We start from the raw sequence: 26,203 nt of genomic DNA on the forward strand, positions 1-26,203 counted from the left end.
GCTATTTGTATATCTTTTCATGAGAAATTTCTACTCAAATCCTTTGCCCATTAAAAAAATTAGGTTTTTGTTGATGTTGAGCTGTAGTAGTTTTTTAAAAAATATATTCTGAATCTTTTTTTTTTTTTAAGGTTTTTTTATTTATTTAGAGAGGGGGCGGTGGGAGCAGGGAGTGGGGGCAGAGGGAGAAGGAGAGAGAGAATCTCAAGCAGACTCCTGCTGAGTGTGGAGCCTGATACGGGACTTGATCTCACAACCCTGAGATCATGACCTGAGCCGAAATCAAGAGTCAGATGCTTAACCCACTGAGCCACCCAGGTGCCCTTGTCTGGTCACTTTTAGTACATTGGTCCTATAAGTCTTTGGTTAACTTTTTTCCTAAATTGAATTTTAATTCACCTTTAAGCAGATTTTTTTTTTAACATTTGTTTTTTGCTAATTTGCTGCTAGTAATTAGGAATTTTATTGATTTTTTTTTTTTTTTTTGGTATATTGATTCCTTAAGATTCTTTAGAATTTTCAGCATGACTATAATCATGTCATTTGTGAGTAGGGACAGCTTCTTTCCAATTTTTTTTTTTTTTGAAAGATTTATTTATTTATTTGACAGAGAGAGAGAGCGAGAGAGGGAATACAAGGAGGGTGAGTGGGAAAGGGAGAAGCAGGCTTCCTGTGGAGCAGGGAGCCTGATGCAGGGCTCGATCCCAGGACCCTGGGATCATGACCTAAGCCGAAGGCAGACGCTTAACGACTGAGCCACTCAGGCGCCCCTTCTTTTCAATTTTTATGCTTTTTGTTTCTTTTCTTTTCTTTTCTTTTTTTGCCTGATTGCACTGCCTAGAACCTGCAGTGTAGTGTTGAATGAAGTGAGAACAGATATCTCTGCCTTGTTGGTGATCTTAAGAGGAAAGCATTCAGGGGTGCCTGGGTGGCTCAGTCGTTAAGCATCTGCCTTCAGCTCAGGTCATGATCCCAGAGTCCTGGGATCGAGCCCGCGTTGGGCTCCCTGCTCCGCGGGAAGCCTGCTTCTCCCTCTCCCACTCCCCATGCTTGTGTTCCCTCTCTCGCTGTGTCTCTCTCTGTCAAATAAATAAATCTTAAAAAAAAAAAAAAAAAAGGAAAGCAGTGTTTCATCCTGAAGAATGGTGTTAGCTATATATTTTTTTAGGAGTCCTTTATCAGATTGAGGAAGTGGGTACAGTCAGAGGGAGCAGCAGACTCCCTGCTGAGCAGGGAGCCTGATACGGGACTCGATCCCGTGACTCCGGGATCATGACCTGAGCCGAAGGCAGTCGCTTAACCAACTGAGCCACCTAGGCATCCTAGGAAGTTCCCTTGTGTTCTTATCTTGATGCGTTTTTTTTTTTCTTTTATCATGAGTAGCATCAAATATATATAATTTTCACCTTATAAAAACAGTAAAACTTGTTTTTAGGACTTCAGAAGTGTAGTGGACCATGGACTAATTTGACATTGCTGTTATCTTTGCTACATAATTGGTACTATGTGACTGGCACAGTCACATGTACACTGAGATCCTGGGAGTGCCTTCCACCCAGACACAATTACTGTGATGATTCTGTAGAATGCAGGGAAAGAAAACCGAATCATTACCTCAGTGCTAACATTTATTAAGGACTTGTGCCTAGCACACGGAGTTAGTGATTGGCGATATCCTCAGAGCTCCTGGCTGAGTTCTAAAAGATTTGCTTAAGAGTCAGACCACTTACACATTTCCTTTTCTGTATTAGATTTTGATACTCTTTTGTCTGTTTTGTGCTTTTTTTGGGAAAGATACTTTAGGACTTTTTAATACCTCTTATAAACCTAAGGAATGATTAATTCACTGTAAATTTTTCCTACTTTTAGGTTAATTTCCTTTATTAGGTAGATGTTCTATTCTCTTTGTACAGTGCATGTAAATGGATTATGGTGGTTCAGTTGAAAAATCAGTGTATGTTGACTATTGGAATTCTTTTCTGTCCTGTCAAATGCTAGCAGACCAACTTTGAATGGCTCTCACTTTTTTTGTTTAATTTTAAATTTTGGAACAGTAGTCACTTAGGGGCACAAGGTTTTTAGGTCTTCAACTTGATTTGTCCTTTGTTACCCCTGGGATTGAAGGGGAAAAGGCACAGCATATTTAAGAGGAGAACGGCTTTGTTACTGATGTAACAATAAAGTGGAAAACCCTCACTCAATCACAGAAATTTGGACACCGTCATGCAACAAAAAGGAGACGTCTCTGTGGATCACTTGTAGGATCCCTTGAAAATTGGAACGGGCCAGTTCTTGGAGCCAGTGGGATATCCATGACAGGCCGACCAATCCCATGCTGTACTTCAAACCCTTTCTAATTTGAGGTCTTAGCAAAAAGTTTCCGTTTTTTTTTTTTTTTTTTTTTGGTCTTATTGCTAGAGAATTTTGGGTTATTTCTGCCAAGGTACAATAGGTTTCCAGCTTTTAAAATACACTTTCTTGTTCTCATGCTTCCTAGGGCATTCATGGTAGTATTGTGTTCATTGCGGCTTCTAGTCAAGTCTTATTTTTAAAGTGTTGCTATTCTAATGTGATTTTTCCATTGAAAAAGAGAATTTTGCAGATAAGTAATACCTTACAAATCATATCTGTATATCCCCTTGGTTTGTTACAAATCACTTCATTATTTTTTAAGGACTGTAAGGTTATGGACACTTCTTCTAAGATCACTGGGTTAAAAAAAAAAGATCACTGGGTTAAAAGCATTGATTGGCTTTAGTGATGCGTCTGGTCCAATAGTTAATGAGAGGTAAAGCATGTTCGTAATGTAATTTTGTAAATTCTTCATTTCATTAGTAATGCCCAGCACTCATTCCTCTTCTCACCACGCCTATATTTAATTTTATCTACTTCGCATGGAATCCTCACATGCACTCTTATACAGCATTATTGCTATGTTTATTACTAAGTGGAATCCATGTTGAATTTTAGCAGGTTTTTTCCCCTCTGCATCTGCCTCTTTGATGGTAGCTGGGTTTACTGCTGCTCACTTATTAGTGCCCTGGGTCGTAACAACCTCATTCAAACAAAACATCTTAAATGGAGGCATTAAAAAGGTCACAACAGTGAGCCATTTTGTAACTTTTGGTGCAATAAAAGGAGTATGTTGTGTTTTGGAATATAAGACCTCTGAGTGCAGCTATTCATTTTCTTCATCTATAAAACATTTTAGAATAACAGCTTACATCTGTTTGGGGTTTAAAATTCCACGTTTTGAAGAAACATCACTGTTATGTAACTCCGAACCAGACATGGGGCGGGAGCTAGTTCTTTGACAGGCCCATGTCTGTAGAAGGTGGGAGAAGTGTTTGTTTTAGCCATATTTGCTGGCAGTACTCCTTCCACATGTGTGGAATACGTTTTCATTATTGTTTCTTCATCTTGTAAATGACAAAAAGCATTCAATAGGATTTTGACTTGAAGAATATTTGAAAAATTTTTACACATCAGGAGTTTATCTTATAAGGGATATTTCACTACCAGAAACCAGAATCAAATTTCATTATTTTAAGCATTTACAGTGCATTTAATTACCTTAGACTGTCAATCTCGTTTTAGAGAGTAAAGTTGGGATTTACTGTCAGCTCACTTTTTAAGATAAATACCCTGTGGAATAATTTGGCCATTCCAACTGTGATTTTTAAATTACTTCTTTAAATTTGAAGGAACAATTTAATGAATAGCTTTTAATAGAGGAAAATGGGCAAAATGTCCATCTACAAGATTCAAAATCTAATATTATTAAGTACTAAAGAAGTGCAGATAACATGAAGTTTTACAGGTTATTTATATTTGTTTATATTTAAAGATTTATTTATTTGAGAGAGAAAGAGAGCAAGTGCGTGCCACCTGGGGCGGGGATGGTGGAGCAGAGGGAAAGGGAGAGAGAATCTCAAGCAGACTCCCTGCTGAGCGTGGACCCTGATGCGGGGCTGGATCCCAGGACCCTGAGATCATGACCTGAGCTGAAACCAAGAGTCGGATGCTTAACCGACTGTGCCACTGAGGTGCCCCAGGTTATTTTATTTTTTATTTTTAAAAAATATTTTATTTATTTATTTGACAGAGACACAGCGAGACAGGGAACACAAGCAGGGGGAGTGGGAGAGGGAGAAGCAGGCTTCCCGCGGAGCAGGAAGCCCGATGCGGGGCTCGATCCCAGGACCCTGGGATCATGACCTGAGCTGAAGGCAGATGCTTCACAACTGACCCGCCCAGGTGCCCCAGGTTATTTTAATCAAGAAATAAAGACCATGAATCATTACAATAAGCTAAAGGCCTTTTTTCATCTTATAAATATGAAATATGTACATTCTTATTAAAATGTGATAAATTTACATCTGGGAGGGGAGAGTACAAAGAAGAAAATGAAAGTCATCTATAATGCTAGTACCTGTTAGTCCTCTTGGATATTTTATTACATACTATACATTTTTTTTTTTTTTTTTTTGAAATTTAGAAAACCTTTTAGAAAACTATTATACTGTCAGTTTGGGGGGATTTAGATAGTTAATTTAATTGAACTTTAGTTTCAGAATGGACTTCCCATCAGAAGCTTTCACATTTTGGTGACAAAAACGCTGAACTAAATCTCACTCCTGTGGTGGAATTTTGCACACAGGGTGGGGCGCTGCCTACTGTGAAGACAGCAGACTTCTCTGAGAGCCCACTTTGTCAGCCTACACTAGGCTGTTGTCATTGATTGTTTTTCCCTTACTGCCAATTCCTGCCTGAAGGAAAGACAGGTTTTTTTTTTTCTGTGTCCACTCCCAAACTCAGGACCATCATTCGCTCCAGCAGAGTAAGACAGATGATGCTAGACTTTTAATTTGTGATTCAATATAGGTACTTCAGAAGTAATTTGATGCCCTTGATTCATGTGAAGGTAAATATCCATTAATGCCTTCAAAACCATGGTCTCTAGCACACACACATTTCAAGCACTCACACACCCATATGCATATCGATAATGTTCAAAGTCCATGTTTTACTCTTCCCTGGCAGCTGACGACAGAGAACAGGGCTGGGGCCGAGGCCTGCTCATAGCTGCATCACCCAGCACAGCCCTTCTGGCAGTGACTGGATGTCACAGAGGAGAGTGGGTGGTGGTGACTGGAGTTCAGGTATTTTTGTCTTACGAAATAGGGAGGTGTGGTTCCGTTTTCAAATTTTAGAAGATGTCATGGAAAGCAAATAGATTCTACTGGGGGTGAATTTACGTTCAGATAAATGCACTTAGATGTCTTCCAGGTAGAGTAGTAGACAGGCTCTGGAGTCAGGTTGTCTGGGCTTCACAGGGTTTCTTTAGTCAAGTTACACAGCGTCCCTGCACCTCGTCTTCATCTGTAACATGGAGACAGTAGTCATACCTAACTGTCGTACAGGGTTGTTGAGAGGAATGAAATAAAGCTCAGGAAGTGCTCATTAGCACAGTGCCTGATATATGAGAAGTGCTTGGTAATTCTAGCTCTTGCTGTTAATCAACTGATAGCAGATACTCTGCCCTGAGTGTGCCAGTTGTCTTCAGCATCCCATTTGGCTACTGCAGATGACCCCTCTCCTAGCCTACCCCGGGAACCAGCCTGCCTACAGGCCCGCTTTCGCTCTTGCCCTCCTTTTCCACTGCCTGCACTGGTCTTCTGTTCCTCTGTCCCCGTTTCTCAGCCTCCTCTTGTAAGTGGCTCTGTGTGTGTCCTCTTTTCTCTTTCTTGCCTGCTCCATCCCTCCCCGGGCCTCCCCTGTGTACCCCTTCCTTACTCCTCTCCCGCTCCCCCCTCTCTGCCCTTCTCTCCCTCTCTGCCTCTCCTTTTCTTCTTTCCACTCCTCTGCTCTCCCTTCTCTTCTTTCCTTCCCTTCCCTCCCCTCCTCCTCTCCCTCTTCCTGCTCCCCCCACTTTCTCCTCCTGCCCCCCGCACTCGACCCCTCTCCCTCCCTCTCCCCCTTCATCTCCCTCCTCCTCCCTGTTTCTGTTTTAAACTCTAACACTTGGCCTGCTAAGGAGTAGATAGCTCTTCAGCAGAAAAATGTCAAGTCTTTAAAGTCTTTATTGCTTGTGATAGGAAATACTTATTTTGTCATTTCAGTAGCCAGATCTCTGTATTGTGCTTCTCTTTCTGTTTCAAAAGGGCTTCACACCATCATTTTATGTTCCTTGGGCTCAGAAAGTTAGTAGAATTCTACAGGCAGCTGCGGCTTAACTTTTTTTCTGAAAACTATGTCTACCCTACCTATAAATTTAATGTTAGCTTTATTATATACATGAAGTCAAAACAAACTAAGGTTTCTAAGTAATAATTATAGGTTCATGATAGTAGTCCTAGTTGCAAACTCTGATCTTTCCTGCCTAATTTATTTGATTTTTCTTTTCTTTTCAGATTCCTTTCTCATTGGTCCAGTTTCCCTTGTGGGAGTCCTTAAAAGTAAGTTTTCCAATCTTCATGTAAAATTTCTCTCTAGTTATCACAAATGACCACCATTTTCAGTGTGGAATAGCAGAATATAATATTGACTAGCAGTTGATTTATTTATTTATTTTTATTTTTTTTTTTAGGATTTTTATTTATTTATTTGAGAGCGAGCATGAGGGAAAGATCATGGGCAGAGGCAGAGGGAGAAGCAGACTCCCCCGCTGAGCAGGGAGCCCGATGCGGGACTTGATCCCAGGACCCTGGGATCATGACCTGAGCCGAAGGCAGACGCTTAACAACTGAGCCACCCAGGCACCCTTGACTAGCAGTTTAAAAACTCAGAATTGTTGATAGTTGAAAATACTTTCTGCATGTGATTTACATGCCAGTTCAGTCTTTTAAACTTGTTCTGATATCCGTGGTGCTGGAAACTAAGCGTAGTAGGCATGACTGAAATCCACGGATGTTAAGGAAAAACTTAACTTTCTTCTCTCCTGCAACTCTTTTTCTTCCTGGTTGAATTTTATTTCATTCTGTGCGTGTGTACGTGTGTATAGAGGTTAAGGAATAAGAATGTGTGTGAATGGAAAGCAAGCAAGGCCCCTGCGTGTCTGTAGGCCTACATCGGCCGAGGCCTCCCCCACCCACATACAGTGGCTGGCAGCTAAGGGAGCAGCGGGGCCGTGGGCTCTGACCATCCCTTCCATGTCTGCTGCTCACCCCAGCCAGGCGTGGGAATCCCCAGGGGGGAACAGAGTGTGATGACTTGTGAGTCAGCCTTAGGGAAGGTCACTCGTATGCTTCAAAACAAATAATTAAATGAATTTTTAAAAGCCTGTGTTTAAAACATGATGAAATGTTTTCTTTTTTAAAATATTCTGGGGCAGTGGTTTTGAAAATGGTAGGTCATGATACGGATTGTGTGGATATTTGGCAGCATTTTAAAGACTAATGCAAAAGGAGATAATAGAGAACATCTTACAAGGTAAGGACAGGTCTTACTTTGTACAGTCTCAGTGTTGCTTGCACAGGTACACACGCATCTCTGTACTGGGTTGCAGTGTAACGTGTCTGTCGCTGTGCATGATGACCAAAGAAATGGAAAACCCTGTCCAAGTAAAAGTGGTTTATAAATGCCCAAACTGTAAAATGGCAAAGTACCTAGGTAGGCATTTGATAATACAAAAAGTAATTACTCTCATAATTGTATGCAATTAGTAATCAAAGCCTGGTCATACAAAATGTCTTTTGAAAAGTTAAAAAAAAAAAAAATATTTGGACTCGGAAGTTCTATGCTAAGGGTAGTAAGATGAGACAAAACATTACTGGGAAGAAACCAGAATATTCCGTATCGACAAATGTTTCTTACAAGTGATCTGATTTTAAGTAGTACAGCTTATTTTATCGATGGACTTTACATATAGTTTCTTGGGTTTTTCATTGTTGTTGTTTTTGTTTTCACCATTTTCTTCGTGGTGCATGGTGAGAATGGATTTCTTGGGCAGTGTTTCTGGGCATGATGTAACAGCTCTCCAGTGAGAAGGTCACATTCCATGAGCATAACAGCTTTCCTTTTCTATGTGTGACCAAAGAACAATGGAGCCAACAGCTGTCCAGCAAACAAGACTCACTTTATTAGTGTCTCAATAACCAGCATTCACGCAGCTTCTGCACGCTCGCTAACATCCTTACACTCTGTCTTTGCATAGGAATGTTTTGAGGCCTGAACAGGGAAAAAGTGTCGGGTTTGTTTCTTGTCAGCATTAAGGACATTTGTAGTATTCTAGCTAGTTAAGAAGTGTCTAGAATTTTTCAGAGTAATCATAGATAATAATAGTACGCTTTAACAGTTGTCTTTGAGCAAATGCTAAAATGCTATAGATTTGTTTTTTTTTAAGTCAGGTGTATGGAGTAATTTTGATACAGGAACATTCACCCTTTGTGAATGTACATTTTTATGACTTTTGACAAATGTTTATCATTACCACCATTACAAAAATACAGAATATTTAGTTTTCCCTTTTCCAGAATATCCTATAAATAGAATCGTACACCATATAGCATTTTGTGCCTGGCTTATTTCACTTAATGTGCTTATGAGATTCATTCATTTTTTGCATGTCCCAGTAGTTTGTTCCTTTTTGTCACTGAGTAGTATCCCATTGAATGGAGGTACTGCAGTGTGTTTATCCCTTCACTAGTTGATATACATTTGAGTTTCCAGTTTTTGATGGTTATGAATAAAGCTACAAATTTGCATATAGGTATTTGTATGGGGACATATGTTTTTGTTTCTCTTGGATAGGTACCTAGAAGTGAGGTCCTAGGGAAAGTATACGTTTAATAAATAAGTTCAGCTGTCAGACTGTTTTCCAAAGTGGTTGTCCCCTTCTGCAGCAATGTATGAGAGTTCCAGGTGCTCTGCCGCCCTGTCATCATTTGTTACGTCGATAGATTAAAGAAATGTTAGCTACTCTAATAGTTGTGTACCGGTATCTCATTGTGGTTTTAATTTGCAGTTCTCTCATGGCTCAACAATGTTGAGCATCTTTTCACATAGTAGTATTTTTTTTTTTAAACATCTGAATGTGAACTCACAGTGCTTTGTAGAAGTAGACCATTTGGGCCACCTCTTTCATTTTTGTGTTTATGCTTTTATCCATTCAAGTTTGCTTTTGCAGCCATGGAGAGATTGTAATCTATGGGAAGACCTTCTCTATTGTGTTTATGTGAGAATACTACTTAGGAAGATTTTTCTCTGCAAGGACTTGAGCAGGTTGCATACATATTGTGCTGCGAGGGGCGCGGAGCCTGAACACAGGGAGTGGCCACTGTCCTCTGAAACTTACCCTGCCTACAATTAAAGTTATTACCTTTTTCTAAAATCACTTCCTCATGCTGCCTCCGTACTACTGTTAACCATACTACTGATCTGACCCGGTGGGTTCAAGCCCTGGATGATAATCTCATGATCTCTTTCTGTCTGTCCATATCACATCATTCACTAAGTTTTGGTGGACTCTGACTTTTTGGAACCTGTGGTCTCCTTTTTATGAGATTCTTATTAACTTATGCCTAGACTAAGCCCTGACAGTTTCTCTGCTTACCTATCCATTCTACACATTGAATTTGTGTGATCTTCCTTAAACATCTCTTAGAAATTCTTAGAAATTTATAACTTCCTGGAAGTCTCAAATATGAGGTGGATGTCCACACTGTGTCCTTCACTGTTTTTTCTAGCTCCCTTCCCCCTATGCTTTTTCAAAACTCTTTCCCTCCAGCCAGAATAAGCTCCTCACTGTCTCTCTTCTTTGGCTGCTTTCTGAAATATGCTTCCACGTCTCCAAACACTGTGCATCTTCCAAAGCCGGTTCAGTTTTGGGTTTTTTTTTCTTCCTTGAAGTCTTCCAATCCAGGCCCTGAAGATTTACCCTAACTTACCTAACATTTGTGTGCATTGCTTATTGGTATTTAATCACACACTATGCTATGTTTAAAACAATTTAGAACTAAGTTTTCGAGGACTGGAGCAAGGCCTCAGCCCCTTGCATTTACAGATACGTGACAGATGGGAGTATGCATGTATTGCCTGTGTACTCCTGAGCTGGACATTGGTCCCTTCACAGCAATGCGAAGATGATTAAGAGGGTTCATGCTTTTGAGGAGCCTGGAGTCGTTGAGAGAGGCACAGGGCGCCAGATAACTTTAAGGTAATGTTTCTGTAATTAGAGACTTGTCAAGGTAATGTGGGTGCCAGTCCCTCTGACTTCCCTGATCATGTCACTACACTACCTCATTTCTTCTGTTTCTCCTTTCTCAGAGTATGTAGACTGAGAGTTTGCATGAAAGAAGACTAGACACCATAAAGAAGAAGAAAAGTAAAAGGGGTAGATTATCATATCTAGAATCTCTAAGAAGATAATTTTCCCCTAAGATTTATGTTGTGTTTGGAACTTCCTGGCAACCCAGCCAGAAGAGAAACATGATCGATTACATGGTTGTTACTACCCAACAAAGACCCATCACTTATTATTTCATCTTGTCCCCTTGGCTTTGGATACTGTCTTCCTGTAGATGACTTGCACATTTATAGCTCTGTCACAGACCACCTCCTCGAAGTTACAGCCTCATGTGACCAGCTTTCCTAGCTGGCATTCTCACCCAAGACATCTCAGGCCAACCAGTTCAGAACAGAACTCTTGGTTTTTATTCTCCTTCTCCCCAGCCTGTTCCTTTGTCCCCGTCTCAGTAAATAGCACAACTGTCTGTTGCTTGCTAAAGTAGAAAGCTACAAATTACTGCACGGTTCTCCGTTCCGCAGCCCGTCAGCAAGTCCACTGTTGGCCTTGAAGCCTCTGGCGCACCTCTTGCTTCAGTTGATACATTGGCTCCTCAGAAGGTCTCTGATTCCGTCCTTGCTTCCCTAAAATATCCTCTCTTGACAGCAGCCAGAGTGGTCTTTTAGTGAAATAAATCAGATCATACCACTATCTGCTAAAACCCTTCGGTGGCGTCTCTGAAAGAAGAGAAAAACCTAGCGTTTAAACTATGGCTGACACAGTCCTCTGTCCTCCGGTCCCCTCTCCCTCTCGCACCTTATCCCCTACCGCCCACCCAGCATGCTCCAGTCACACTGTCTCCACTTACAGCCCTGCTGGCCTCCCTTTGGTTCTTTGTGGACACGCCAAAGTGGTGCTTACCTAAACCAGGACCTTTACGTCGGTTGTGCCCTCTGCCAGAAATACTCTTTATGCATTCCCTCTAACATTGTTACTGAGCATGACTCAGTAGTGCACCTGCTGCGTGCCAGGCATTTTCTAGGGTCTGGGGCTAGGGTGGTGAAGAGGAGTGATGAAAATGTCTTTTCTCATTGAACTTTCATTTTAGCTCTTTCCCTAGGCTTTGCTCATGGCTGGCTCCTTCTCCTTCCCCAGGGCTTAGACCACGTGCCACCGCAGAGGGGCCTTCCCTTTCTACCCCTCTTTGAAGGTCTCTTCTCTTCTTCCCTCCCCAGGAATTATAGCACCTGTTTATTCCCTCCCTAGCATTTTAACAGTGTATTTGGTTATGCCCTTGTATCACCTGGATCCTTAGAAAAGACCTCAGCTGTCTGTTGAGCAGATACTATATGCCAGGCAGCTCATCCACATCACACACAACCCAGGGTGGGAGGCCTTGTGGTTACCTCTACTAAACATAAGAAGGGGGTTCAGAGAGCTTGTCTTTCATCTGGTCGTCCAAGTCTCGGTTTCCTGTCCAGCACCCTTTTACTTTGTTAACATTGTTAATGATAATAACTCTAATAATAAACCAACCATAGCACAGAACATTTCTCAAAGTCAGAGTATGGCAGGTGCCATGATAACCACTTTCCATGGATTATCTCCTATTCATCTTCATGACAGTTCTGAGACAACTGCTTTACTATCTTCATTTTGTAGGTGTGGAAACTGAGGAAGAGTTCTAGTGCCATGCCCAAGGCCACAGGTTTATTAAATACTAGAGGGTACAGCCAGGATTTCAACTCCGGCAGTCTGAATGCTGAGTTGATATTCTGAGCCATTTTACATATAGCGGTGCACATAACACATCATGTCTTCAGTAAAGTGTTTGCTGTTTTGTGAGCTCAAAGGTTGGTAAAAAGTTGAGGTCATGTTACATCAGATCTGCTTATTTAAGGCATTTCTGCAAATTATGTTGATTCCTTAACTTGCTAGCATAAAGCTTAAAAACACTGGCTGCTGTATTTCTTAGGCCGACTCTCCCAAGCGTCCGTGGTTCTGTCCTTGGGCAGGGATTCCCAGTGTTCACTTGAGGAGTCCACTCTCTGACCCACCAAGGGTGAGCATGGGTAGTTTGTGGGGCTGAGTGCAGCCAGACCACATTTTCCCACGTGTTTGTGTTTCCTTTCTTGCGTCTCTTTGCTTATTAGAGGAAGGAACTTTGTCTTCTATTTATATTTATGTTGATATTTTTTATAGTTCTGTCTTTTACACAGCAGGTGTTTATAACAATTCACTAATTGTTTGAAGGTTAGCATTCTTTCTTTTTCAAGTTCAGTGCAAAGTTGGATAACTGTATACATTAACTGTTTCATTTATAATTAGTTTCTTTTAGAAGTGTGTTCGCAGCTATAACCTATAGGTTTACTCTTACTGAACTTTAGGTAAACAATAAGCATATTTTGGAAGGATAGGATAAGATTCCCTGTAAGAATGTCACAGTTTTTGTATTATCTGAATATTTAACAGAAGCTTGCAGTGCCCTTTAGAGGATTGTTAAGAATGCCACCAGGTCTAAATACTTAGACTTCTCCCTGCAAGGTGTTACAAAGTTGCACAACCGTAACTAGAAGAAATGCAAGCTTTAAGTTCAGATGCAACTGTTGAAGCAAAATGAAAATAAAGTCATCTTGGTTATTTAAGACTATGACACCATGCTGATGGTTTTTTAAGACGAAATCATAGCTTTGTAATAGAAATCAGAGGCCAGCAGATTATTCTTTCATTCATAATACAATGTATAAAGTACTGACTTAGATTTTTAATGTATACTTTGTATTTTTAAGTAAATATTCTAAAAAGTACTTTATAAAAAACTTTTTATTCAAGTTGAAGAGTAAATAACTTGTTTATTGTTCTTGATTCTTAATTTGATACTAGTTAAAATGTCCATCACCATCCCAACCCACAACAAAATTCTCCCATGCTTTTTTAGCCATCTGTGTAATAGTATAGGAGATACTCAGTGCTCATTGTCTCCATGTACACCCTTTGATTTATGTTGTCTGCACTGACATGTTTGGTCAGAACAGAGATTCCTAAGAAAGGCATACTGAAGATGGAGAAGGGAATGAGAGGAGTAAAAGTGTGTATGGATGTGATTTTTGCTGCACTAAGCTTGTACCCTAAATTAAATATGACACATCAGTAGGGGAAAAAACACCTGAAAATAAGAGCAAAGTAATTATTTTCTGTCCAGGCCACCAGTCGAGTCCGAGTCTAAGGTGATAAGGATTTTTGCTAAGGATTTTAGCAAAATTACAGAATGAAACAGGCATCTTCGAACAATTCAAAACTAAAGAACATTTGAGATCTTAATTTGCATCCTGGAAGATAATGGGACACTTTGAGCAAAAAGAAAAGAAATTAGAATGTTACAGTGTCCTTTCATTCAATTTATAAAAGTAATGGGTGACATTTTTTTGTTTCTAGGGCTACTGAGGTAGAGGGAGAGAGATCCCGTAATAGGGGAGTTGGAAAAATAAAAAATTCCTCCTACTTTTAGGTGGGATTCAATCTGTAAGCCAAATATTTAAGAAGTTCTTGTTTTGTTTAGTTTGTCCAAGGCAGATAGTGAAAAAGATATCCAGGAAAACTTAGTAAGTAGGATGAGCATCCTGTGTAGCAAGGGCCCTGAGAGGGTGGCTGGAAAGGGTGCGGCTTCTGGAACTCTGGGTTCCTCCCCCAACCCTCATTCAGCCTGTGCACCCAGGTGCTGGTCATCCACAGTAGCTGCAGTGATGACAAGACCCAGCACGTTCCATGCAGATTCTGTTACTGAAGGTCAGGTTTAATCCTGCCTCACCAGTGCCACGGCTTAGAGGGTAGGGGGTCAGGGTCCTCTGTCAAAAACAATAAAAAGCACACCAGGATTCCTCTTTTGTTTTCTTGCTTTTATTACATTTATCTCCTACTTAGGCAAGTTTGTGACTAAAATGAGATACATAGGATCAGTCAAATAGAAGATGACTATGATGAGTCACATTAACTTTTTTGGCTAAGACAGTGTGAGAAAAGAGGGGAGTTTACCAGACTTTAGTGTAATCAGATTATCAAACATAGATATATATTCAAAAGCACCTTAAAAAATGCCTATAATGATTCCAGTTCCTTTAGAGATAGGAAACCTCGCCAGTATTTGACTTCAAAGGACCCATCTCTAGAATCACATGTAACCTCCTCTGAAAAATGGGGAAAAAAGGAGTTAGCTTTGTGTTTGCATTTTTGGTGCTTGTTTAGTCTTGTCTGGCTTGATGCTGCACTGGGTTGGCATTGCCGCTGTTCCAGCCACTCTGTCCCGGCGGACGTCCCCGGGTGGTCGGAGCCCTCCATCCAGCTGAACCTAAACAGAGGCTTGCCGGAAAGCCTGTCCACCTCCGTCACTTCGAGTTACGGAGGTGGGACCTACTTGCCATTCCTGGTTTATGTTATTTTCTACTGAGCCAAGAATGAAAATTTGGGGTGATGTTTGCCCAGTTCTCATCTTCCCCTGTTCCTTACACAAGGGTAAAGTTATCAAACACTGCTTACGTTGTAGGTACTCATCAAGGTACCAAGTATTTGCCCACCTTCTTTGTATAAGGAATTGTGCAGGGCCCTCTGGGATTCTAGAGATGAAGGTGGTGGGCTCCCTGTCCTAGAGAATTAGAGCTGAGACGAGACAACTTTTGAGGGTTAATGAAAGCAGTGACTCATGATATAGATATTTTCTGGTGCTATTAAGGATAGAGGCTTGCCAGTGTATTTGTTCCCAGATAAATGGGGCTTATCGGTGCAGTCCCTTAATTCTTTCATTTTAACCATGAAAATCTTTAAAAACAATTGTTCTATACTTAAATATAGTCAGCCAGATATGCCTTTGCAGGCAGAATTATTAAAAATAAGCGTACCTTTTTTTTTTTTTTGACTCACAATCCATATCGTGAGCATCAGTTACAGTAATTTGTTTTATTTTAACTGTTAGTGATACATTTAGGTATTGTTAACAAAATGGGACCTTTTGTCCCTACCCAAAGCTAATAAAAGATATCCAACCACAGATCCAGAAGGCTCAGAGAATGCCCAATCACAATAAATATCCCTCTAGTAAAAGTTATCCACATTACCCCAAAATAATACTTTTTAACTATAAATCCTAAATATCACTAAGCAACTCAGCATTTGAGCCCATCTTGCTTTTGCTCAAGAATCATAAATGAGGGGTGCCTGGATGGCGCAGTCAGTTGAGCATCCTACTCTTGGTTTTGGCTGGGGTCGTGATTTCATGATCCTGAGATCCAGCCCCACATTAGGCTCTTCACTCAGCTTGAGATTCTCTCTCTCCCTCTCCGCCTCCCCCCACATGCTCTTGTGCTCTTGCACACACTCTCATAAATAAATCTTTAAAAAATAGTAAAGGGCGCCTGGGTGGCTCAGTCGTTAAGCGTCTGCCTTCGGCTCAGGTCATGGTCCCAGGGTCCTGGGATCGAGCCCCACATCGGGCTCCCTGCTCAGCGGGAAGCCTGCTTCTCCCTCTCCCTCACTTGTGTTCCCTCTCTCGCTGTGTCTCTCTCTGTCAAATAAATAAATAAAATCTTTAAAAAAAAAAAAAATAGTAAATGAAATTTCTTTCCCTTGAATTACCAGCACAATCATTTATTAAAGACTTACTTACAAATTCTTAAAGATTTTATTCATTTATTTGAGAGAGAGAGCGCGTGCACACACGAGCCCACACAAGCTGGGGGAGGGGCAGAGAAAGAGGGAGAAGCAGACTCCCTACTGAGCAGGGAGCCCGACTTGGGGTTCAATCCCACGACCCTGAGATCATGACCTGAGCTGCAGGAAGACGCTTAACCAACTGAGCCACCCCGGCGCCCCTTTCTTACAAATTCTTAGTATCTTCACCACCTGACTTGTCTAGAAGGCAAGTATCTTAATATCTCAACCAACCAAATACAGTTTAAGCACACAACATATCAACCTACACAAAGTTGGTGCTTTTGACACATCTCAGAATGCTTTCAGGCCAGTTGCCATTATAACTATAATTAGCCTGTGTATATAAATGATCCCTAATTGTCAGGTAGGTAAATCCACTAGTTATGAAAACTAGTTCTGTAGGAGAAACCCATTCTAGCCTTTTAGCCACTTGGCTATATTGCTAGAGCCATGGTATGGCAGAAGTGAAAGCTTAACTGTGGTCTCTGTTCTATCCATTTTTTTGGTTTAAAACTTTGCTTTGGAAATCTCTTTTTAAGACATGTTAGTATATGAATACTGCACAGAGAGATGATTCATTTAATTGAAAAAACAACACTTTAAGCAGCGGTTGCTTTGTTTTTTCAAGTGCATGTGCAAAACCTACACAACAGCTTCATCAGCTACTGTCTGGAGTGCATTTGAAAGTCTCTCATGTATTAGAAAGTTCTGGTGGTAGGCTGACAACACTAAGGCCTACACAGAAGATTATCTCTTGTCTTAAATAAATTATCATCTCATGTTATTAATTTGGAATCAAGTAGATGATTCTGTTCACATTCCTATCCTTGTACCACAAAAAGCATTTGGTGAAGTTTCATAATCTTGAAAAATTGGAAGCTACATAACTACTTTGAATACAACAGCTGAAGTCCCAAACTGTGAGTTTTCCTACACTAAAGCCCAAACACTTATTTTCAATTTGTTACTCATTCATAGGACAATAGTGTACATTTGGGTGGGTCTTTTGAAGTGAAAAACAAAGCCTTCTCTTCACGCTATACTTTAATAGAAAACACCTGACCCAAGCTTGGACTCAGCCATTTCATAGTATTGGGCCTGGTGTTTGCTTTCCATCCTTTGAATGGATACTCAGGCTAGTAGCTAATATCCTAGGGGTTAGGTAGGGGTGGGGAGGGAGCCAAATTACATCATGCTGTTCTTCCTCAATAGGCCTTGAGCAATGAGTGAGGACTGACTTGGGAAATGAAGATAACCTGATTGTTCTGTAGTGATACCACTAGGTATTCTGGATTCCTTACAATATCCTAGTGGATGATAGAAATAATGTTAATTTTTAAAAAAGCCGATGTTAAAAATTGCATACCTTTAAACAATATGAATGATGAAATTCGATGAGTCTTATGTTAGTATTTTCTATTTTAGTCTGTATTGATCATTGTACTATGGTCATATAAGATGTCAACATTAGGGGAAGCTGGGTGAAGGGTATATGGGAACTCTGTTATTTTTGCAACTTTTCTGTAAGGCTAAAATTATTTCAAAGTGAAATTTCTAAGCTCTTAGAAATATTTTCTAATCAAGCTACGGTATGGAAACTTAAGAAAAGTTATAGAAACTAAGCTGTCAACCAGACCCCAGGCAGCTGTGAGGATAAGATGGTGAGCATAGTAGATTGTTTGCTCTTGTTCACATCTAGAATCTTGCAGCTCTGCTGTGAACATGCCTCCCTGTTGTCACTTATTGACATTCCTAATCAAAAAACAGAAAACCGCAGATGCAGAATTAGGAACATATCTGCCTGTCTGATTACTTCTACTTGAAATTTCTCATTGACCTGAGATATTAGCAAATGTATATGGATTCATCTGAAAATTTCATTTTTTATTTGAAAAAGAAAGGAAATAGGACCCTGAACTGGGATAAATAAATCAATATTAGGTAAAGTATAGAGATTTGCTTTTTTTATTCTTACTTATTTTGGTACACAGTCTCCATCAGAAGAGTTCAGGCTCCCAACACTGTGGTTCTTCACATTTGGGCTCATTTTCTGTCCCTCATCCCCACACTCCCTAGTCATTTATCTGCCTGCACAGAAACCATTAGCTCTCCATGGCAGTGGAAATACTTAGATTGAGAAATTATGGCAATTTAAAATATTTTCGTGTTCAGATAGGTCCTTAAAAAAAATCCTTCATTACAAACCCACATAATTTAAACAACTTTTACGGACATCAAAATATTTTCTTTAATCACTTATATATTGTAATGTAGCTTTACTAGAAGTTGAGCTGTGTATAGTAGTGAGGAATCTTACGATGTTGCTCGTATATTATTCTTTCTACAAGACCCGTGGCTTTGGGGGGAGCCACCAACCAGCTTCAGCTCCCCCACTTTACTATCTCTGTGACCTTAGGCAAGCACTGCCCCCACACTGGTGTTTGCGGATAATACACATTTTCCAAAATTAAATAGGAAATGTAAAATCTTTAACATAGTGCCTGGAACATGCTAGATATTCAGCAAGTGATAATTAATAGTAGTAATCATCACACTGTTTCCTGCACTGTATTTTTTTTCCATTTGCAGTCTACTCTTTGAATTACTGAAAAGTCACGAACAATAATATTTACACTTCTAGTGAGTAACCTTTTCTGTCTTTCCAGCCAGTTTTTTTTTGTTGTTGTTGATCTCATTCTTTGGTCCCTGCACATATATGAGCAAATCTGTCGTTTCACAATACTTTCATAATTCACAGATAGTACTTTTTACCAATCAGGTTCTTGTTGTTATCAGCGGTGGTGTTTAATGAATGTTAAAGTAGCTCCCAAGTGAAATATTTGTAAATAACATTCATCTTTTTAATTTGGCCTCTTATTTTTCCAAAGTTTTTCTGTTTAGACAATTTCTCATTAAAAAAAAAAAAATTACACTCCTATTATTTAAAGTAAGTAGTTTGGGGGCAGTGACACAGTTTGTTCATTCACTTGGGTATCTCACTATCATTCCAGAAGAAATTATGGTCTGTATGTGGAAGTACAGTGTCTTACAACACCGTTCTCTTTGCTGTCCAGACAACTAACCTGTAGATCCAAGTCCACGTGTTTTTATACTTTGTACTAGGTTGTCTCATACACATTTCAGTTCTGCTGCTAACTGCCCATTTAAACTTGGCAAGTTGCTTAGCTTCTCTGAGCCTCCACTTCCCTGACTATAAAATGAAGATAAAATGGCACATACCTCAGAAGATTGTAGGTAGGACTGCATGAGTTAATGTAGGTGAAGTGTTTAGTGCCTGGAATCCAGATAAGTTCTAGAGAAGTGTTTATTGTGCTTGTTCTTATGTTAGTTCTGTCATGCTCTGTGTTTGCTACTGAAGTTTCTCACTTGATTCTAAACCTTTTGGTTCTAGAGATTTCTTTTCAAATACAAAATGATTTCTTTATATGTTCTTAGACTAAATTATTCTGGCCAGGTGATAGTGGAAAGTTATGCTTGTCTATGGAGATTCTATTTTTAAATTGTGTCTTCAGCCATCTGGGTCTATTTTGATTAGGTGCCCCCCTCCCCCCACCAAGTTTTTTTCCCTCCTAGATTAGAGCAGGCACTTCTGTAAAACCTTCTCCATCACCTCCCTTCCCTCTGTTAAAACCCTTTTCTGCCCACACTGTACCCCTGTCAAATATTAGACCTAGGGATGGCTGCTCTTTTTTTTCCCCTTGAGAAAAGTGCCTGATATCCAGTAGGTACTCAGTAAATGTTGAATTGATGAATTAGATAACATCTTTGATTTCTTTTCTCCTGTATGACATGTAATTCACATCATATTCTTTATTATTGCTTATAAACTCAGCATAATCATTAGTATTTTAAATCTGTTTTGTGTAAACCTCTGCTCTTTGGAGCGCTCGAAGATACCTGTACATTAACGAAGATGGCCTTCAGTGATCACTACAAGTCCAGTTCAGGTTTCATATTCCTTTTCTAGAAAGTCGGCAAAGTAAGATGTTACTGGTGTTAGAACTGGCTTTAGCCTGATAAAATACATATTTTTCCACCTCAAAAGTAAAAAGTTGATGTTCTCCTGTTTGGTTTCTTATGTTGTTGCCAGTGCTGGTATGAGCTATGGAGGAAATGCTTTCTGCAGAAGCTCAGAGATATTTGCAAGCAATAAAGCATTCACTGAAAAGGTACCAAGTACTACACTCAATGGCAAGACTATCTTCAGAAAGCTGTGTGTAATATTTTTTAGCTTCTCTCCTTCCATAAGACATTCACAAAAATCTGTTTGGCAGCTGCACTCTTAGTCCAGTGAATTTAATAAATACACTTTTTAAGTAATCATTCTCATCAGGTAGGTGGAAGGAAGTGTTGGGAGCCCTCAGATAACACATATTGTTATAGATCCAATTTGCTTAGTTAGGTGTCTGACTTAAAAAAAAAAGTTCTCTGATTTCAGACTAAATTACAAAGCTATAGTAATTAAAACAATAGGGTGTTGGCATAAAAACAGACATAGATCAGTGGAACAGAAAAGGGAGTTTAGAAATAAACCCACACATATACAGTTCATTAATTTATGACAAAGGAGCCAAGAATATAAAATGGGGAAAGGACAGTCTCTTCAATAAATGGTGCTGGGAAAGCTGGACAGACACATGCAAAAGAATGTAACTAGACCACTGTCTTACATCATACACAAAAATTAACTCAAAATGGATTAAAGACTTGAACATAAGACCTGAAAACATAAAACTTCTGGAAGAAAACATAAGCTCCTTGATGTAGGTCTTAGCAATAATTTTTTAAATCTGACACCAACAGCAAAAGCAATAAAAGCAAACATAAACAAGTGGGACTACATCAAACTAAAAAGTTTCTGCACAGCAAAGGAAGTGCTCAACAAAATGAAAAGGCAGCCTACTGAATGGGAGAAAATATTTGCATATAATGTATCTGATACGGGTCTATTTTCCAAAATACATAAAGAATTCATACAAATCAACAGCAAACAATCTGATTTAAAAATGGGCAAAGGATCTGAATAGATATTTTTCCAAAGACGTTCAGAAGACCAACAGGTACCTGAAAAGGTGTTCAACATCACTAATCATGAGGGAAATGCAAATCAGAACCACAATGAGATATCAACTTATACCTGTCAGAATGGCTTGTTCTCAGAAAGACAAGAAATAACAAGTGTTGATGGGGATTTGGGGAAAAGGGAGTTGGTGAGAATTGTTGGTGAGAATGTAAATTGGTGTAGCCACTATGGAAAATCATGTGGAGATTCCTCAAAAAATTAAAAATAGAACTACCATATCATCCAGTAGTACCACTTCTGGGTACTTATCTGAAGGAAGTAACAACACTAACTTGAAAAGATAGCTGCATCCCTATAATCATTGCAGCATTATTTACAATAGTAAAGTTATGGAAACAACCTACCTGTCCATTGATGGATGAATGGATAAAGAAATTGTGGGGTGTGTGTGTGTGTGTGTGTGTGTGTGTGTGTGTGTGTGTGTGTATACACACACACACAGGAATATTACTCAGCCATAAAAAAGTATGAAATCTTGCCATTCATGACAACATGGAGGGACCTCAAGGGCATTATGCCAAGTGAAGTAAATCTGAGAAAGATAAATACTGTATGATCTCTCTTTTATGTGGAGTCTGAAAAAAAATGTTCTTAGGTACAGAGAACAGTTGGGTGGTTGCCAGGGAGTAGGGGTGGGGGAGTAATGGATGAAAGGGGTCAAGAGGTAAAAAGAAAACAAGCAGTAAATCACACACAAAAGTTGTTGAAGTTGACAAAATAGGGCCATATATGTATTTATATGGCATCTTTCTCATTTCTGTAGCAACCTTCTCAACTGCATATCTATATATACCTGCAGTGGGGAAATATTGAGAGTAGGAAATTAGTAGTTTGCTGTTCTTTCAGTTATGCTATATTTGATCATCTCTAAAAATGTCATGCCACCATCGGTTGGTCATTATATTATCCTAACTATTTTAATAAATATATTCAGGAGGTCTTTTTAAATAATATTTGTCATCATTATTGCTGTGTATACCATTATGTTAAAGGTCCTACCCAGTGCAGTAAGGCAAGAGAAACAAATTAAAGGCAATAATCTATATTGGAAAGGAAGAAGGGAACTTATGTTTATTCACAGACAGTATGATCAGTGATATAGAAAATTTGAGGGAGGGACGCCTGGGTGGCTCAGTTGGTTAAGCGTCTGCCTTCGGCTCAGGTCATGATCCCAGGGTCTTAGGATTGAGCCCCGCATCGGGCTCCCTGCTCAGCGGGGAGTCTGCTCCTCCCTCTGCCTGCTGCTTCCCCTGCTTGTGCTCTCCCTCTCTCTCTCACTTTCTGACAAATAAATAAAATCTTCAAAAAAATGTTTGAGGGAATCTACAGAGAAGTTACTAGAGCTGATACATTTAGCAGGGTGGCAGGATACAAAATCAGTGTATAAAAATCAATTCTGTTTCTACATATTAGCAACAACCAATCAGAAGCTGAAGTTAAGGCAGTAGCATTTACGATAACATCAAAACATGAAATACTTAGGAATAAATCTGAAAATTCAGGTGCAAGACCTATATACCGAAAACTACAAAACACTTTTGAGAGAATGTAATGGAGACCTAAGTAAATGGAGAGATGCACTGTATTTATGGTTGGAAAACCCAATATTGCCAATACCTCCATTCTCCAAAATGATCTATAGATTAAATGCAATTCAGGTCAAAATCTCAGTAGGCTCTTTTGTAGAAATTGACAAACTGATTCTCAAATTCATGTGGAAATGCAAAGAATCTAGAATAAAAACAATTTTGAAAAAGAACAAATTTGGAGAACATGCCATGATTTCAGGATTTACTGTACAGCTATGGTAGGTAGTATCCAACTGGTGTCAAGATAGATCTATAGATTGGAGTAGAATAGAGTCCAGAAATAGTCCATACATACATGGACAATTGATTTTTGACGAAAATGAGAAGTCAGTTCGTTGGAGAAAGGATAGTGTTTTCCAATTGCTGGAACAATGAAATATTCATACATGAAAAAGACAGCAAAGAACCTCAAGCCATACTTTGCAACATACATAAAAACTAACTCAGGGATGCCTAGGTGGCTCAGCCGGTTAAGCATCTGCCTTCGGCTTGGGTCATGATCCCAGGGTCCTGGGATCGAGTCCCACATTGGGCTCCCTGCTCAGTGGGCAGTCTGCTTCTCCGGAGGCTCTGCCCCTCCCCCCTGCTTGTGCGCGCTCTCTCTCTCTCTCTCTCTCATGCTCTCTCTCTCTCAGATAAATAAAATCTTAAAAAAAAAAAAAAAACTAACTCAAAGTGAATGGTAGATCTAATGTAAAACCTAAAAACCAAACATTTTAAGAAGAAAATATGAGTGCGTTAAGGCCTTAGTTAGACAAAGATTTCTTAGATGTGTCACCAAAGCGAGATCCATAAAAAGATAATTTGAACTTCATCAAAATAAAGTATTTCTGTCCTTTTATAGACACTGTTAAGAGAATGAGAAACAAGGCATAGTCTAGGAGAAAATATTTGTGAATGACTTGTATCTAGAATATATAAAGAACTCTCAAAACTCAGTAACTAAAAAACAATTCAATAAAAATGTGCAAAACATTTGAACAGACACTTCACTAAAGAAGATATAGGGAGGGGCACCTGGGTGGCTCAGTCGGTTAAGCGTCCGACTCTTGATCTCAGCTCAGGTCTTGACCCTCAGGTTTGTGAGTTCAAGCCCCCCACATTGGGCTCCATGCTGGGTGTGGAGCCTAATTTTAAAAAAAAGGGAAGAAGATACAGCCATAAATATACATGAAAAGAAGGTCAACATCAGTCATTAGGAAAATATGAATTAAAACCACAGTGACATATTACTACACACCTATTAGAATGGTTAAAATTTGGGCGCCTGGGTGGCTCAGTTGGTTAAGCGACTGCCTTCGGCTCAGGTCATGATCCTGGAGTCCAGGGATCGAGTCCCACATCAGGCTCCCTGCTGAGCAGGGAGTCTGCTTCTCCCTCTGACCCTCCCCCCTCTCATGTGCTCTCTCTCATTCTCTCTCTCAAATAAATAAATAAAATCTTTAAAAAAAAAAAAAAAAAAAAAAAAGAATGGTTAAAATTTAAAAACCCCAATAATACTGTTGGGAAGGATGTGGAGAAGCTGGAACTGATCAGAATGTGAAATGGTAGAACCAATTTGGAAAATGATTTTGTAGTTTCTTAACAAGTTAAACATATTCTTACCATGAGATTCAGCTATTTCACTCCTAGGTATTTTCCCAAGAGAAATGAAGGCATGTGTCCATATAAAGACGTATATGTAAATGTTCATAATAGCTTTTTTGGTAATAGCTAACAACTGAAAAAATTCCCAAATGTGCTTCAACAGGCAGAGAACTAAACAAATAATGATATATTTACACAATGGAATATTGCTTAGCAATTAAACAGAAATGAAGTATCGATATAGACAGCAACATGGATGAATCTTACAAAAATCCGGAAGGAAAGAATCCCGGTTTAAAACAAAAAAAAAATGAATGTCCAATTACCTTTACATAAAATTCTGGAAAGAGCAAACTAGAGTGACAGATCAGATTAGTTAGGGGGTGGCAAGGAAGGGCGGGAAAGAGGAAGGCCAGGGAAAGATTTTTGGGCTGATGGATATGTTCACTATGTTAATTATGGCAGTGATTTCATGCGTGTGTCAAAACTTAACAAGTTGCATACTTTAAATATGTGTAGTTCACTGGACACATACTTACACCTCAATAAAACAAAACCAAAAAAACCAGAGTCCAAGCTCTGCTGTTCGAAAGCCTGGGTAACCCAAAATCTATAAAGAAGTTATCAAACTCAACACCCAAAGAACAAATGATCCAATCAAGAAATGGGCAGAAGACATGAACAGACATTTTTCCAAAGAAGACATCCAGATGGCCAACAGACACATGAAAAAGTGCTCAACATCGCTCGGCATCAGGGAAATCCAAATCAAAACCTCAATGAGATACCACCTCACACCAGTCAGAATGGCTAAAATTAACAAATCAGGAAATGACAGATGTTGGCGGGGGTGCAGAGAAAGGGGAACCCTCCTACACTGTTGGTGGGAATGCAAGCTGGTGCAGCCACTCTGGAAAACAGCATGGAGGTGCCTCAGAAAGTTGAAAATAGAGCTGCCCTACGACCCAGCAATTGCAGTATTGGGTATTTACCCCAAAGATACAAATGTAGTGATCCAAAGGGGTACATGCACCCCGATGTTTATAGCAGCAATGTCCACAATAGCCAAACTATGGAAAGAGCCAAGATGTCCATCGACAGATGAATGGATAAAGAAGAGGTGGTATATATATACAATGGAATATTATGCAGCCATCTGCTATTTGCAACGACGTGGATGGAACTGGAGGGTATTATGCTGAGCAAAGTAAGTCAATCAGAGAAAGACATGTATCATATGATCTCACTGATATGAGGAATTCTTAATCTCAGGAAACAAACTGAGGGTTGCTGGAGTGGTGGGGGGTGGGAGGGATGGGGTGGCTGGGTGATAGACTTTGGGGAGGGCAACCCTCGGTTTGTTTCCTGAGATTAAGAATTCCTCGTATCAGTGAGATCATATGATACATGTCTTTCTCTGATTGACTGACTTCGCTCACCATACATTACGTCATTAGTTTTTGATGTAGTGTTCTATGATTCACTGTTTGCATGTAACACTCAGTGCTCCATTCAGTACGTGCCCTCTTTAATACCTCAACTTAACATAATAAAATAAAAAAAATGTAAAAAAAAAAAAAGCCTGGGTAAGATGTGGATAATAACAGGGCCCAAGTCTTAGGGTTGTTGTGAGGACTGGGTATTATACATGTTCAGAGACTAGACCAGTGCCTGACTCAGAGCTCGGCTCACCATTTGATGTCACTGCATCTTGTCTTCTACGGGTTCATCAGCTCTTGGTGAGCAAGGCACCATGTCTCTGCCATCTTTTTGCCTAGTTTGAAACTTGCTGGGTATCTATTTGTATAATCCTCAACTTATATCATGAACAGTGCAAGAAAGTGTTTTGACAAATTTTAAACCTGTAATTATGTAACAGAATTAGCATCTTTCAAACATGTGCAGTACGGATGAAGATTGAACAAAAGGAACAGGAATGTGGCCGACACTGCTCTGGACTAACTTGTGAATTGCATTATTTATGTGTTTAGAGTC

The 26,203-nt window shown here is 39.7% G+C and overlaps 1 protein-coding gene across 2 annotated transcripts in view; it reads left to right on the forward strand.

The window, feature by feature from the left end:
- SLC25A26 (solute carrier family 25 member 26) overlaps window positions 1-26,203 on the forward strand; it is a 126,935-nt gene that overhangs the window by 88,152 nt on the left and 12,580 nt on the right. For both annotated transcript variants that reach the window (XM_032411714.1, XM_032411715.1), the window contains one exon: window positions 6,414-6,458. In XM_032411714.1, the coding sequence (XP_032267605.1) occupies window positions 6,414-6,458 (45 nt within the window). The remainder of the gene's footprint in view (window positions 1-6,413; window positions 6,459-26,203) is intronic.

The sequence above is a fragment of the Phoca vitulina genome, unplaced genomic scaffold (assembly GCF_004348235.1).
Source record: "Phoca vitulina isolate PV1807 unplaced genomic scaffold, GSC_HSeal_1.0 scaffold13, whole genome shotgun sequence".
Taxonomy (NCBI): domain Eukaryota; kingdom Metazoa; phylum Chordata; class Mammalia; order Carnivora; family Phocidae; genus Phoca; species Phoca vitulina.